The sequence below is a fragment of the Euprymna scolopes genome, chromosome 16 (genome assembly GCF_053919585.1).
Source record: "Euprymna scolopes isolate OS-2025 chromosome 16, ASM5391958v1, whole genome shotgun sequence".
In the NCBI taxonomy this organism is placed as follows: domain Eukaryota; kingdom Metazoa; phylum Mollusca; class Cephalopoda; order Sepiida; family Sepiolidae; genus Euprymna; species Euprymna scolopes.
The window spans coordinates 136,255,904-136,271,002 of record NC_136497.1 but is presented as its reverse complement, the minus strand read 5'-3'; the positions used below and the strand labels follow the sequence as shown (position 1 = coordinate 136,271,002).

Sequence of the window (15,099 nt, the reverse complement as noted above, 5' to 3'; positions counted from 1 at the left end):
TGTTTCGTTGAATGGTATAGATTGACAAACAACTGGCAGTTTGTTTTATCATCTCTCAATATGCTCAACCCAAGATAGGGAACATTCTGTGTATACCCGGTGTTGCCAGGTTGAAATGTACTGCCGAGCAGTGGATTTAGTCACATACTATTTAAAATACACTGAAGGTATTTATTTAGCTCCCACCGCCAGAAATGTGACATGAGGGTTGAAAAATGGGATTGAAAAGTCAGCGCCCAGAGGAGGAGTACTTTGACCTTACAAAAAATGCCTGTGCAGCTCTGTTGGCATTCCCTGGCAGAGGTGCCTCAGGCGATTAGTAGGGCTGTAACAACAGAATATTCTTTTCATTCTTTTGACTCACGAGTATATCTCCAACACAGTAAGACACAGTTAATCAACCGAGAACCACATCAGTCTATATAAAAATATATAAGATATTAACAGATATATACTAAAGAGTCAAAACAATGAAAAGAATATGCTGTTGTCACGGCGCTAGTGATAAGTCAAAAAGATGACTTGCAGAAATGTCGTTGCTTTTAAACCTCCCACAGAGGTTGTATTTAATGTTGGGGGGGGGAGGGGGGAAACCAGCAAGGCCAAAAAAAGGGGGCACTCTGGCAGTATCCAAATAAATAGTAATTGTCTCAGTATGAAGGGTTTTCCCTACATTGAACAAGGACCAATTACAGAACAGATACTACCCAGCCGGAAGGCCAGGAGTTGGTGGTTGTGTTTGATTAGTTTCGCTTTATTTATACGAAAAGACAAAAAAACAGCCGACATGATGGGACGGCGGGAATTTTTTAAAATTCGGTCAAAAAAAAAATGAAAGAAACTGTCTTTTGCGAATGCGAGATATTATGATCTGGGAAGTATAAGAAAACTTCTCGCGGAATCTAACCGACGTGAGAATCCCGACGCAAAAAGCCTTTCGTGGACGTACACAAATATGCGCGCTCATTTTGCCTTTTATATATTAGACTAGCGGGGGGTACCCGGCGATGCCCGGGTGTCTTGAGGTAAATCAAAACTCCGGCAGGGGTGTTAAATAATAATAATAAAAAAAAATGTTTTTGTAGGTGAGTATGAGAATCGAACCCGTACCCTTGAGTTGGAAATTAATGTGTCAAAAAAAACCCAAAAAACTGTGCTACGTTAACCATTGAGCCACGGCGACAGACAACGTTAAACAGGTTTTACTTTATTTAACTATAAAAACAGGCGTGCGCAATAAAAGTTAACTCTGCTGCTTCCATTTGATCTAATTAAGAAGGTCAAAAAGTCACGCTGGACGTTTTTCCCGGCGCAATGCCGAGAATGTCCGTTTGAGTTTAGTTTCAGTTTATTTATACTAAAAAGCCCAATCAACACGCGAGAAGCCAAAATAGCAATAATTTTGTAAAAGTCGGCGTAAATAAATCTTATAAGCTACATGCGTTCCCAAATCCTATATATTATTATGTAGGACCTATATACACAGTTTTAAGCGATAGTAATGACCCCGGGAGCGTGTGCGAGAAAAGCCTTTTAAAGACATACATGAAATGGTCACACACATTTTGCCTTTTATATATATAGATGTATGTTTGTTTGTATATGTGTACATTTTTGGAAGCAACATGAAAAACATTATTGTCAGTTTTTTTTTTTTTTTTAATCAATTTTCACCCCAAACAACGCACAGTGCCGCTTTGAAGTAGGGGGCTACTATCGGGACATAATTTGCGGGGGCATTATGAAGGGAGATGAGTAGCAAGATGTTTGTTCACATTACACTTGAACTTCTGCATATCAGTACAGTTGGGAAAGCAGAATCCCGGAAGGGAGTTCCAAAGACTTGCAGTTCTGGGGAAGAAACTATTGGAGTAAAAGGCTTTCTTACACCTAGGGATCTCTACTGTAAAGTGGTAGGACTTAGTTCCTTGTCGGGGGTAGTCACGTCGAGGAGGTACAAGTGCTTGTAGTTCGTCAGCTAGTTGGTGGAGGTGTGCACTCTCAGAGTGGCTCTAGTTCGAAATACATTTGTTTGTTTTACGTTAAAGTTTTGAACGTTATTGATTTCCATGTGATTATTTAAACAGACTGATTTGCAGCTGTTGTGTCGACATTGGGCAAGCGGGATCCATTTTTTTTTTTTTTTTGTTAACCTGATTTCTGGAGAACAAACAAGGGTTTGAAATTCACTTGTGGTGATGCTATTAGCAAAAGATGACGACAGCTGCTGATGATTGAAAGGGGGGATAATTGTGGCTTTAAGCAAAGGTTTCAATTATCTTGTCGTGAAGGAGTAGGTATGACATCACTCGATGTTGAGTGGGTGAGATGAGTTAGCTTTAAAAAAAATTTTTTTTATTACATTTTCACCCCAAACAAGACACAGTGCCACTTTGATGTACTATCAGGAACATAAATTGCAGAGATACTATGTAGGGAGTTGAGCAGCAAGATGTCTGTTTGCATTACACTTGAACTTCGGCATGTCAGTACAGTTGGAAAAACAGGAACCCGGAAGGGAGTTCCAGAGTCTAGTAGTTCTGGAAAAGAAAGTATTAGAGTAGAAGGCCTTCTTACATTTAGGGATTTCTATTGTGTAGGGGTGGGATTTTGCTGCTTGCTGGGTTTGTCGGGGGTATTTACGTTGAGGGGATACAAGAGCTTGTAGTTCATCAGAGCCTCCACCATTAAAATACTTGTAGAACAGTCAGCAATATTTCATCAATGGGACAGAGGTTGAAGGTTGGATGACAGTTCAGGACCTATCAGGTTGGCGACTCTCTTTTGAACCCTGTCCAGGAGCGAGATGTCTAGTAGCAGATGCACTTACACAAACGTGACAAACATTACTCCATACATTGAGCCCCTGAATGAGCATAGGCCGTCTACAACTTTTTGTTGATGTTTTTGTAGTGAGGAGTTCTTTTTACAGGGTGAGGGTGCTGGCCCCACGCCCAACCTTCCCAGAAGGTACATACAGTGCCTAGTCTTCCCAAATGGTCACCCATCTGGTACTGGCCAGGCTCAAAGTTGCTTAACTTTGGTGGTCTGGCGAGAACCGCTGTGTCAATGTGATTGTGCCGTACATGGCCTTGTAGAGGTAGAGGATATTATTTAACATAGTCAACTGAGAAGCAGTCCCATAATATTGTGTGCCATATATACTGGCAAAATTTGTAACTATCTGGTCACTATCAGTTTCATGTCTTATCAACCCTTACGCAATATAATATTAGTTTTTCGGTAACATTACATTTGTAATCTACAAGTCATGTATTCTTTTTTGTTGACCAAACTTTCATAAGTAATGTATCTTTCTTGACTTTTTTTTTTTTTTCAGAAAATCCTTCCTACATTGGATGAAGTGCTTGCAAGGTCTGACTGCACTCTCCATTGGCTGCTGGGTCAGCCTTCAACTCTGCTGCCGTATTGTCGGTCCGATTTCGCGGCGTTTGGCCAATCTTCCTTACGTCATCTGGATCGTAAGTTGTCCTTTGTTTTCTTTTCCAGATTTTACTAATTTCTCATAATAGTGTTTGCTAATGGATCTGGGGACCAGGGTTCAACTCTCAGTCGAGTTGATGAAAAAAAAAATGAATAAATGAAGCAACATTCACCTTAGGCAGATTGAACTGGCTTCCTCTGAAGGAGGATATTTTTAGGAAATATTAAACCCCCCAATCGCATGTATATCCTGTTAAGGGAGATGATGCCGTTAGGTTTTTGCAGAAAGATGTCAACGCCCTCCTACATACAGCACCTGGTAATTCTCAAATGGTCACCCATCTGTTACTAATCAAGCTTAACATTGCTTAACTTCGGTGATCTAATAAGATTCGATATGTAAATGTGATTATATGCCATGTGTTTGGGTGGCCAGGAGGTAAAGGCTTATCAAGTTGAGTCAAAGGTGACTTCGTGGCTGTGTTCGAATCTCCCGACTGGCAGGACTTGTCATCCTACACTGATGATTGCGTAAGCATAAAACACTAGTTTCTGTAGGTATAAAAAGAATAATTATCATTTAATAATAATTATCAAGTTCGTTTAAGAATACTTAAGAATAAGCATTCTCTGGAAAGTATAAACTAAGAAGAAATCAACTAACGTTTATGCAACGTTCATGATATCCATCGTTTGAACACTCAGGATTGTCTGCGCCCAAATTGAACGTTTATTGGTTATTAATTTCCGTCAATCTCGTGACAAATGCTTGATGGCCCTGAGGTAAAGGCTTAGCAAATGGAGTCAGAGGTGGCTTTGTGGTTGGGTTCGAATCTCCTGACTGGTAGGAATTTTCATTTTACACTGATGATTGCATAAGCTAGTGTCTGTAGGTAAAAAAAAAAAATGTATTATTAAATTATAATTATTTATATCACTAGTAGGCCTCCCCGCGTTGCCTGGTTATAAAGTACACATCAATATTTAAATTCATCCAAATTTCTTATTTATTAAAGAGACAATTCTCTGTTGATTATTATACAATATATAGAAATGATTTCAAAAGGCATAACAAAAATATGACTTGGGTACCATCTGTTAGAATCAAAACCAGAATGTTTAATACTTCAGCCTTAGTCGTTATTTATTACTCCAGCGTTTTTTTTCGTCTGCGCTACCAACTGATGGATATGAAAGGGTTAAAACTGAAATGACTTTCAGACATGAATGTTTGATTTTGAGCATGTGCAAAAATAACAGCAGAACTGTTTTATACGACTTACCCTGCCAAGGCCAACTGTTTTGTTTTCAATTTTGACTCCTTAGCAGCAATTTTTGCTGGCTAATAACCAAATCAAAAGTGTGCTACAGATCCAAATACCTGTCTATCAAATTTCAACTCTGTAAACCAAATATTCAGAGAGGAGTTTGGTAGAGCATTTTTGCACACACATTGACAAAGTCAATTTTATATATATATATATATATATATATATATATTAGTGTTGGATGATTAATTGGGATCGGAAAAATGTCTGCTTTCCAATGCCAAAAATGATTCTTTTAATTATCTGTATTTTTATTTGATTTTTTTAAAACAAAACCTTCGACTGTTGGTAATAATAATGAAATAATAAATATTAATTGATTTTAAACTATGACTAAAGTGAAAAACTAAATACCACATCCACAAGTTTTTTTTATGTTTGAGAAAATATATCTGCGTATAATGTATGTTTTTTACCTTGGAGACAGATAAATCATGAATCAGTGTTTCTGTTGATTCGATGATCTCAGTTTTTAAAATGCGTGTGAAAGGTGATAATGTATGCACGAACATGAAATGTCTTAACATATTATCATCATCATCTATTAATTATTATTTATTTGTTTATCTCTTCCTTTATTTATTTCTTTAGTTTTATTATTTATTATCATTTAAAATAATCTATATATATATATATATATATATATATATATATATAAAGCTGAACGTGTGTGTGTCTGGTCACGAATAGGCTCCTATATGGTTGACTATTTTAAAAAACTGATTACATATAATGATAGAAGATGTATCGAGGATCAGGAATGGGTATGTTTGATCATAAAAATTGTGGGGTCTACATTTGCGCCTGGTCCCCAAAGTATGGAAATAAAAAATGAAAAAAAAAACGTTTACAAGGGCTTTTGATATATATGTACATAAGAATACTTTGATAAGTATGTTTCAACTTAAATAGGGATGGTATAATAAAATTGTGGGGTCTGCATTCGCGCCTGTACTCCATGGAAATATGGCACAAACTTTAACAAAGACTTTTCATATCTATTTGCGTAAGTATACATTGATAATTATGTTTCAGTTTGAAGAAATATAGTATAATAAAATTATTGGGTGTTCGTTCGCGCCTGACCTCCATAGAATGGAAATATGTCACAAAGTTTAACAAGGTTTTTAAAAGGGGTGAGGGTCCACAATAACACCTTAACTTTTATCTTAATTCATGTTAGCTTTTATTTATTTTTGTGAGTTGAATCATATTGTGTCGAATAAATTCACCTCATAAATTCACGTTCTTATTAAAGTGAAAGCCAAAAAAAAAAAAGTCGGAACTTTAGACAATTCTCGACACAAATTTTGCATAACTTTGTTTTTTTCCTTCTCCACTTGCACGTTGCACTCTTTCGAAAATAGATAAATAATAAAAAATAAGAACGTTACTTGTTATCCTGTCAAAAGAAGGAAAAAATCCTGCTCATGTGATTACATGTCTTTAAAAACATTTACATAACCTTTTTATTTTTATTTATATATCTGTTTAAGCTTTTTTTTTTTTTTGTCAGTGTACTAGAAGGAATTCAGTTGATTACAACCCTTTCTCCGTGTTCTTTACATTACAATAGTACAACCCTGAATCCGATGGCGCAATACTACACCGTTCAATACTGTAAAACTGAAACAAAGCTGTTCTGCTTGAAAAGAGCGCCATTTTCTTCCTATTCATATTTATATCGATTCTTTGCTTTAAAAAACTAAAGTGATTACGTGTTTACTTTTTTAATATCGCATTTTGCTGTTTCGGATTATTTTACTAAATTATGTAAAGCTTCATTATTTGTTTCTTTGTTTTTCAATATTTAGTCGATATTATTTAGTAAGAGTGTTTAGCAGAAAAGCCAACAAATGACTACCCGAAAAAATAAATATACAAGAAATAAATGTTAACATAGTCAATAAAAGTTGTTCATGTTTTTTTTTTGTTTTGAAATAGTTTTTAATGCTCTTTACTTGAAATAATTTCGACGAACCGAAATTAAAACGAAATTTGAGGCGATAACTACTTAAATGAATTTTTATAAAAACTACACATGCCATAATCGAATATTCCTCAAGCACAAAATAACGGAAAACATTAAAATATGTTTATAAATATTCCTTACGTTGACGGAACTCTCTTAAATTGTTAACACAGAATGCTCCGGTGGCCCTCTTTCAAATTGAAAACGGGGCTCTCCATTTCAAAGTCACTGCCATTTTGATTTTTTTTAAAACCGATTCGTGAATTAAAAAAAAAAAAATTGTTTTTAACAAACTACTTAAAAATACAAACCAATGAACTTTTCTACCATAAAAGTAACTTTTCTTGACTATGGTAACATTTATTTCTTGTATATTTATATTATTATATATATAACATTTTCTCTTTGTAAGGAAACATCATTTTGTTTGGTCACTCTTGGCTATGAATGGAAACAAAGTTGATATAAAAAATATATTTTCGCGAAAATTATCTTTACTTTCATCACATTTTGCTTAGGGTAAAATTTTTGAGTATCAAAACCTATCTCTTTACAAGCCCCTCCTTTTCATAACCTATCATACTTTCATCAATCACAGTCCATTTTCTGTAGGCTATTTTTGAACCCAGTCAACAACGGGTACTTCTGCTAGTGTGTATATATATATATATATATATATATATATATATATAAAGAGCAAAATGTGTGTATGTTTTTATGCCTTGCAAAAACTTCCGACAGACACGTTGGAACATGATGAAACCAGTATCGTTTTAAACCTCGATCTTTCGGATGACAAACATTGAAAAATTGGCCAAAAACATTAATTCCTTCACCCTTAACTCACCAATTTTCTACAAGGAGGGGTCGATTTTATGCTAAAACTTTTGCAAGTCAACTCCTTTCGACTGACTAGCCTTAATTTCGATGTTCACGATTTCCTGTTTTGCCCTAGATGCATTGGCAAAGACATCACATTTTTTTTTTTCACCTTCTTTTCCTCTTTTGCGTTACAGGTTCGAGCCTGCCTGCCTACTACTTTATTTTATTTTTTTTTTTAACACCTCTCTTAACCTGGACTGCCTACTTTTTTTTTGGGGGGGGGGCTTCCTTATTCGGCACACCCGAGCAATGCCGGGTACCCCCGCTAGTAAATAAACAAAAAAAAACTGTCTACCCTGACGAAGATCTGATTATGTTGAAAAGTTTGATTTATAAACAAACTAGCAAGGGGTACCCGGCGTTGCCCGGGTGTTTTTCGGGGTATGTGAAAAAACCCCAAAAATGTGAAAAAAAAAACAGGTGCCCGTGAAAAAAAAACACGAAGCCTTCACGACACGCAGTTGGAAAATAGTAAAGTGTTAAAAAAAAAACAGGTGCGCGTTTTTGATTGACGTGACAGTGATAGGTATTCAGCAGTAAGCATTTTGTGCGGGACAGTTTTGAATGAGGTGAATAAATCGGTTTGTTTGTTTTTAAAAACCCGCTCCCTGTTTATTAGGAGGAGCGAAATGAAAGCTACAGTCTGATATGACAAAGTCGACATTGAAGAAACGTTACTTAGCTCTCTTGAGACAACTGGCTGTGATTAGAGTCGAGTTTCGCTTTTTTTATACCGAAAACCGAATGTAACGCGTGCCGATGCGGGAAATGTCGAATAATTAACGTTTGAAAGTCAATAAAATTAAATAGACAGGCGAGCTCCGTGGGTAACTCTGAGATATTACAATTTATAGATGATATAAAAAGTTTTAAGAAGTTGTGAACCGAGCAAGCGCTTCTCTGAAAGAAGCCTTTTGTGGACATCGAGGAAAAGCATACATGCATACATACATACATTTTCGCTTTTATATATATAGATAAGAATTGATAGAAAATTTATATATATAGATAAATGTTTGTTTATAAAAAATCTGCTTTGAATTTGCATACTAAACTTTCATTTTGTATTTAGTATTTATTTATTAGTTACTAGCAGGCTGCCCGGCGTTGCCTGGTCATAAAATACATATAAATATTATATTTTAATTAATGTAGATTTCTTATTATAAACAGAGATACTGTAGGTATTAAACGTAACGTTAAATTCCTTTAAAAAAATTGAGTAAATAAAACGGAAAGAAACTGAAATGTGCATGTGAGTATTATGTTTATCTTTTCTAAACAGTTCACTTTTTGTAAGTGAAAAAAAAAAACCTACTCAAGCCGAGATCGAAACCAAAACCTAAAGACAGTAAGTCAAGTACGATAACCATTACACCAGCTTGACACGATCTTTTAAAAATCTTTTCAAACCAACTCATATTTAACATAAGGAAGCTGTCATATTTCACGACCGTGCATGCGCAGTCGTGAAACAGTTGAAAACAAAAAAATCTGGTGGCCTCCCGCCATACCAATTTTGACCCCTTAGCGGTTCTTTTTACAGAGGAAAACCGATTAAAAACTTTTCCACATGTCTGAATACGCTGCATACCAAATTCTATAGATAAAATATTTGTTGAGTATATAGGTTGAGAAGTGTCCTCACACACACACACATACATTCTCACTTTTATAGATTATTTATTTATCATTTTTAAAAATTCATTATGGAGAGAAGAGTTGGAAGGGCGGTATGCATTGTGTGCGATTCATTCGTTTTTTTAAAAAAATTTTGTTTTCCAGGTTGGCCTTTGTTCGATGGTTTTAGCAATTTTTCTCTCAGCTGATTTGTTACTCAGCATCTTGTTGAGTGTCACGCAAAAAGAAAACAACCTCAAAAAGTGTGAGTAAAACCCGCATTTCTTGTCCATTCTTATCTGACGCTAAATAGAAAAAAAACAAAAAGAATAGTTTGAAGAATTTTTGTATACTTTGCGACAAAAATTTTATTTCAAACTTAAAGCGTGATAGACGGAAGAAAATTCTATTTTATACTTGAGCTTGACAAAGAAAAGAAAATCCTATTTCAGCTTGACAGACCAGAAAATCCTATTTCATATTTCAGCTTGACAGACTATTGAAAATATCATTTCGAATTTGAGCTTGACAGAGCAAAGAAAATCCTAGTGTTTACTTCAATATTACTGACCAGTGAACATACCATTTCAAACATGAGCTTGACAGAACACAGAAAATCCTATTTCATATTTCAGCTTGACAGACCAGTAAAAATATTATTTTGAAGTCTAGCTTGACAGAGCAAAGAAAATCCTAGTTTGTTATTTCAAACTTATTACTGCAATATTAATTTTCTTTCTTTTCCAGCCAGCCGGAAGCAAAAGAAGAATCCAAATGCAAAATCTTCAGAAGTTTGTGCAGTTCCTTCAAAGTCGAAAGCTGGTGTCTGCCTGCTTGATGCCATCAATTATAATGGCCTCGTCTTCTTTCTGACTTCGAACCTTCTGACGGGAGCCGTGAATTTGGTTGTGAAAACTTTGTATGCTCCACCGTGGCAGGCGTTGACCATTCTCACTGCTTATATGTTCACTTCCTGTATGACGATGAACGTGTTGCGTTACTTTAATCTTGCCCTCAGATTCTGGTGAATAAAAAAAAAAAATGTGGCACAGTCAAGTCAGCTTCCACATCTCACAACACCTGTATTTTTTTTCATTGTTTGGTTTCGAGTTTTGGTGCAATGCAGAGTTTAACCCAATTAAAAAAAATCAAACATAAAAAAAAAAATCTTCATGATATATGTACCCGTCGTGGGATGAAAATGTCATATTCCAAAAATCATGTAAATTGAAAAATTTTTTTTTTAATTAAGAAAATCATATTTTATGAGGAAGCGATACTGCTGTGTCTTGAGATAGCTAGTGAAGGTATTAGCAACAGCAGCTGTTTGAGCACTATGCAAATTAGCAAGTGTGCGCTGGCTTGCGTTACAAGAAAAAGAAAAAAAAAAGGCAGCGCGTAGTCGGGTGAAGCAAAGTACGCATCGAAAAAGATGGACGTATAAAGTTGAAGACGAGAAATGGTTGCCTATGGCCAACGTATGGTCGGGAAGAGAAGAAAAGTGCACGCCAGGCGAGATAAACGTGTGGCCCCATAGTTGCAGCAAGAGACTTTTAAGCTGGTGTCGAGACAGCAGGCTTTTGCTAATCTCATGGCAGACGAAATGAATAGTAAAAAAAAAAACAAGAAGCAGGCATTGTTTGGAAAGTAACGGTAATAAATGCCTTTTGCTAAAACAGAAAAAAAAAGCCAAGTTGGATTTATTTGTTTGTCCCTTTGCGACTGTAGCAGTTGGCTTGGGGGTCCGAGAGGTTTGTTACATTTCAAACCTCTCGGACCCCCGAGCCAACTGCTACAGTCGCAAAGTAACTGTGATGTTACATTAAATAAAGGGAGACAACTCCATTTGAATATCCAAAATCAAAATCAGTCATGTAATGGCTACGATTTACAAATAAAATTGATAAAAATGATTTTTTATATAAAATAAAAAAAACTATGATCAGTTTACATGATTTTTGGAATATGATGTTTTCGTTCCATGACAGGTACATACATCATAAAGATTTTTCTGTATTTTTTAAAATTATGTTTAACTCTGGACTTGCACTGAATTTTTTTCTCAGAGAGTTTTACTATGACTTTCAGGAATTAAATTACAAACGTTGAAGGCTGTGAATTTACAAAAAAATTTTTTAAATTAAAAAATTTTTTTTTTTTTTACTTCAATAAAACCAAGGCATATTGCCATTGAAACGCAAGGGGCTACTATGATAGATGTCATATTTTTAAAGGGAGCAAATGTTTGTTCAGATTACATTTAAATTTCTGCATGTTGGAATGGTCGGGAGAGCAGGGAAAGAATTTCTGTCAGTCTGAGGAAAGTAGCTATTGGTGTGGCATAGAACATTTTCTATCTCTGCAATCTCAGAACCTTTATAGTGAAGGGACGGGATTTTGCTGCTGGATTTTGCAGGTATTTACATTGAGAGAGTAAGTTCATTGGAGTACATTCCATGGAAGTACTTTAAGAAAAATTCTTAACTATGCAGAATAAAAACTGATATCATAAGAATTTTCCAGGCAGTTTATATAAAATGCTGGAAGGTGTCAAAACAAAAGTTTTGTGATTTAAAAATTTTTTTTTTTATTTTATTTATTTTTTTTTTATGCAAACACTGGCCAATTTTTTTCAATGAAATATATTATTTCTGTCATTGCGAAGATAATTCAATGAAAAATTAATAAAAAAAAAACAAAGAAAATACAATGAATAATTATCAGACAATTTTTACAAAACTTGAAGAAAATTAAAATTAAAAAAAAAAATCCAATCATTTTAAGGTAAGTTTTATGAATGAATATTTATTTTTTGAATAAAAAAAACAACTGATAGCAGACAAAAAAATGAAAAAAAGATTTTATAATTTTTTTTCTTTTATGATTTTTTGTTGAAATCGAAAGCGGTACTTGTACAGTTTAATGAAGACATAAAAAATGGAAATATCGAAAAAAGGTTATATTGTACGTATCATTATGGAACGAAGTTCTCCGAAAAAAAATTTCACTTAATTTCATCAAGTATTTTTTTTTTTTTGAATTACAGTGAAAAAACAATTTGTTATCATACCAAGCAAAAGATTCGATTTTTAGGAAAAAAAGCTAGTAATAAAGATGGGGAGGGAGTGTCGGCACTTTACATGGAGTTATCTCCCCATGGCATGTTCAACAAATTCCATAATGGCTGACTTCAACGCGCTCTCATCAGAACGTGTTTTTCCGCTATAAAAAAAAAAAAATCTATTCTCTCAAATTAGATGAAATATTTTTCGGAGATCTTCAGTCCAAAACGGATACCTACAATATAACCTTTTTTTTTTTTTCGATATTTTCATTTTTGAATGTCTTGATTAAACTGTACAAGGACCTCAAAATCAATATTTTTTTTTATAATAAACCAATAATAGCAAATAAATGTTTTCTTAAATAACATTGACTGCTGCGATTCCACAGGCTCAGCGTTTCATCACCTTTCTGCAGTTTAATGTAAATTGCCTGGTATACCTATTTACAGCAGAAATATACAAATTAGCCATTGTGGACAGAAATCAATTTTTCCATTGCTTCCAACATAACAGATGTACTGAAACTAAAGCTGCTTTCAGGACTGCCAGCAACCACTGTAAAAGAGTGATAAAAAACGCGAGAGAGTTGTGTGCTCAGTCTGTCAAGTTCAAAGTAGCTGAGCAGAGGCTTGGTTCCCACCAATTTTGGCAAAGAAAAACAAATTAAACACAAAAATAAATCATCAAAAAATGATAGGTTTACCAGTTTCATTTGGATCAACGAACGTCTTTAGGAAAGGTGAAGATTTCAAACATTGAAATAATGGCAACAAAAACAGGGAAAAAAGAAAACGTATAACAAGATGTTTTAGATATGTGCATAGCTATTTGAAAAAACAGATACTTGTGCAGAATAAAGACCGTTCTATATATTATTTAATTGGAATTCATTATTAAGATGAGTCTTATTTATTAATTTATTTATTACGGACTATTATCCTCATTTTTCTTAGATGTTGTTTCACGACGTTTCGGCCAACTATTCCTCTGGCCTTCGTCAGGTGATAATCGTGACAGGGTAGGAACTCCGAATCTTCTGACTGCATTCTAAGTGGCATTCATGACGCAGTGGATAGAGACGTTGAATCTCTACGGTTCCAGGTGAGAATTGTCTGAAGATAGTGGTTTCAATCCTATCCAAAGCCGGTCAGAGGTTTACTTGGCCAAAAACGTGGTAAGACGACAACAACTATGGAAGGCAGTAATTGCTGAGAATGCAGTTAGGAGATTCGGATGTTACGGTTACTACATGATGAAGGCCAGAGGAATAGTTGGCCGAAACGTGAAACAATAACTAAGAAAGATGAGGATAATAGTCCGCAATAAATAAATTAATAAAGACCATTCTATCATCCGAAATTTCCAAGCAGTTTACATAAAACACCAGAAGTTAAATGATTTTTCTTTTCACAAACGCTAAAACAATGAAATATATTTCCAATATTACGAAGATAATTCAATGAAAAATTGATTGAATAATGAAAACAATTCCAATGAAAAATTATTACAGAATTTCTATGAAATTTTAAGGAAATTAAAATTCAAATCAAGAAAAAAAAAAAGCAATCATTGAAGGTAAGTTTCATGAATATTTATTGAATAACGAACTGATCGCAAACAATTTTTTTATATGATTGTTCAAATCAAAATGAATATTTGTTTTTTTATTCACAATAAACCAATGATAACAAATAAATATTTTCTTAAATGACGTTGGCTGCTGTGATTTTATTGGCTCAGTATTTTGTCACCTTTCTGCAGTTTAATGTAAATTGTCTGGAAAATTCTGACAATAGCACGGTTCTTATTCTGCAAGAGTACCAAACAAATATAGGGATGAAATAGTATGGTGATGTGACAGGGATTGGAGTTTGATAGAACAGGACCTAATAGATTCAAGACTTTTTTGTGAACTGAAGAATTGCAACGGAAATCTGGAAGCACTGGTTAGCAAGAAGTAACATAACATGTTCAGATTATTGAAAAAAATTGTTAAATGAGAATCTTCTGTACTTCTATGCTTATCTCCTTCCCACAGGGGTGGGGAGTGAGATGTGACACAAGGTCAAGAAAGTGGGATATGAACAGCCAACGCCCATTCTTTGTTAGAGGAACCTCAGGCGATTAACAATCAATCAACTAACCTCTTCTCAGAGGATGAGAAGATAAAGCTTGGAAAGGTGGACCTCATAGAAGTGCACATCCAACAGAGGACAGACCACTTCCAACAATGGCTGAGATTCTCACGTCTTTGGGAAAAATTGCTTGAAAAAAATTTTTTTTTTTTTTTTCGGTCATTTAAATTACTTATGAGCTTTTTATTGGAATCTTTTAAGATGAGTAATTTGTTTTATTTATTTATTTGTTTGTTTGTTTGTGGACTGTTATCCTCATCTTCAATGTTGTTGCTTCACAACGTTGCAGCCAACTATTCCTCTGGCCTTCGTGGCGCAATGGATAGAAGCGTTGAATCTCTGTTGTTCCAGGTGAACATTGTCTTAAGATAGCGGTTTCAATTCTACCCAAAACTGGTCAGAAGATTAGTTGGCCAAAACGTGGTGAGATGACAACAACTATGGAAGGCAGTAATTACTTAGGTTGGTTGGTTTTGTTTTACGGCATATCAACCCTTTTCGGGTTATTTAATGCCGAATCCAAAGATTTTGAAGAAAATTTTTTTTTAATAAAATATATTTGTTTTTTGCAAGTCGGTTTCTATTTAACCCATACTTGGAACCCTAACAGGTCCTACCACTCCGGGTCAGAGTGGACCTGGGAGCAATGGTAA

The 15,099-nt window shown here is 34.7% G+C and overlaps 1 protein-coding gene across 3 annotated transcripts in view; it reads left to right on the top strand.

Moving 5' to 3' along the window:
• Positions 1 to 10,323, top strand: part of LOC145296114 (glucosaminyl-phosphatidylinositol-acyltransferase PIGW-like) — a 51,819-nt gene extending 41,496 nt beyond the window's left edge. For all 3 annotated transcript variants that reach the window (XM_080142256.1, XM_080142257.1, XM_080142258.1), the window contains exons 5-7: positions 3,341 to 3,482; positions 9,412 to 9,511; positions 9,994 to 10,323. In XM_080142256.1, the coding sequence (XP_079998382.1) occupies positions 3,341 to 3,482; positions 9,412 to 9,511; positions 9,994 to 10,274 (523 nt within the window). In that variant the 3' untranslated portion in view covers positions 10,275 to 10,323. The remainder of the gene's footprint in view (positions 1 to 3,340; positions 3,483 to 9,411; positions 9,512 to 9,993) is intronic.
• The last annotated feature ends 4,776 nt before the right edge of the window (positions 10,324 to 15,099 follow it).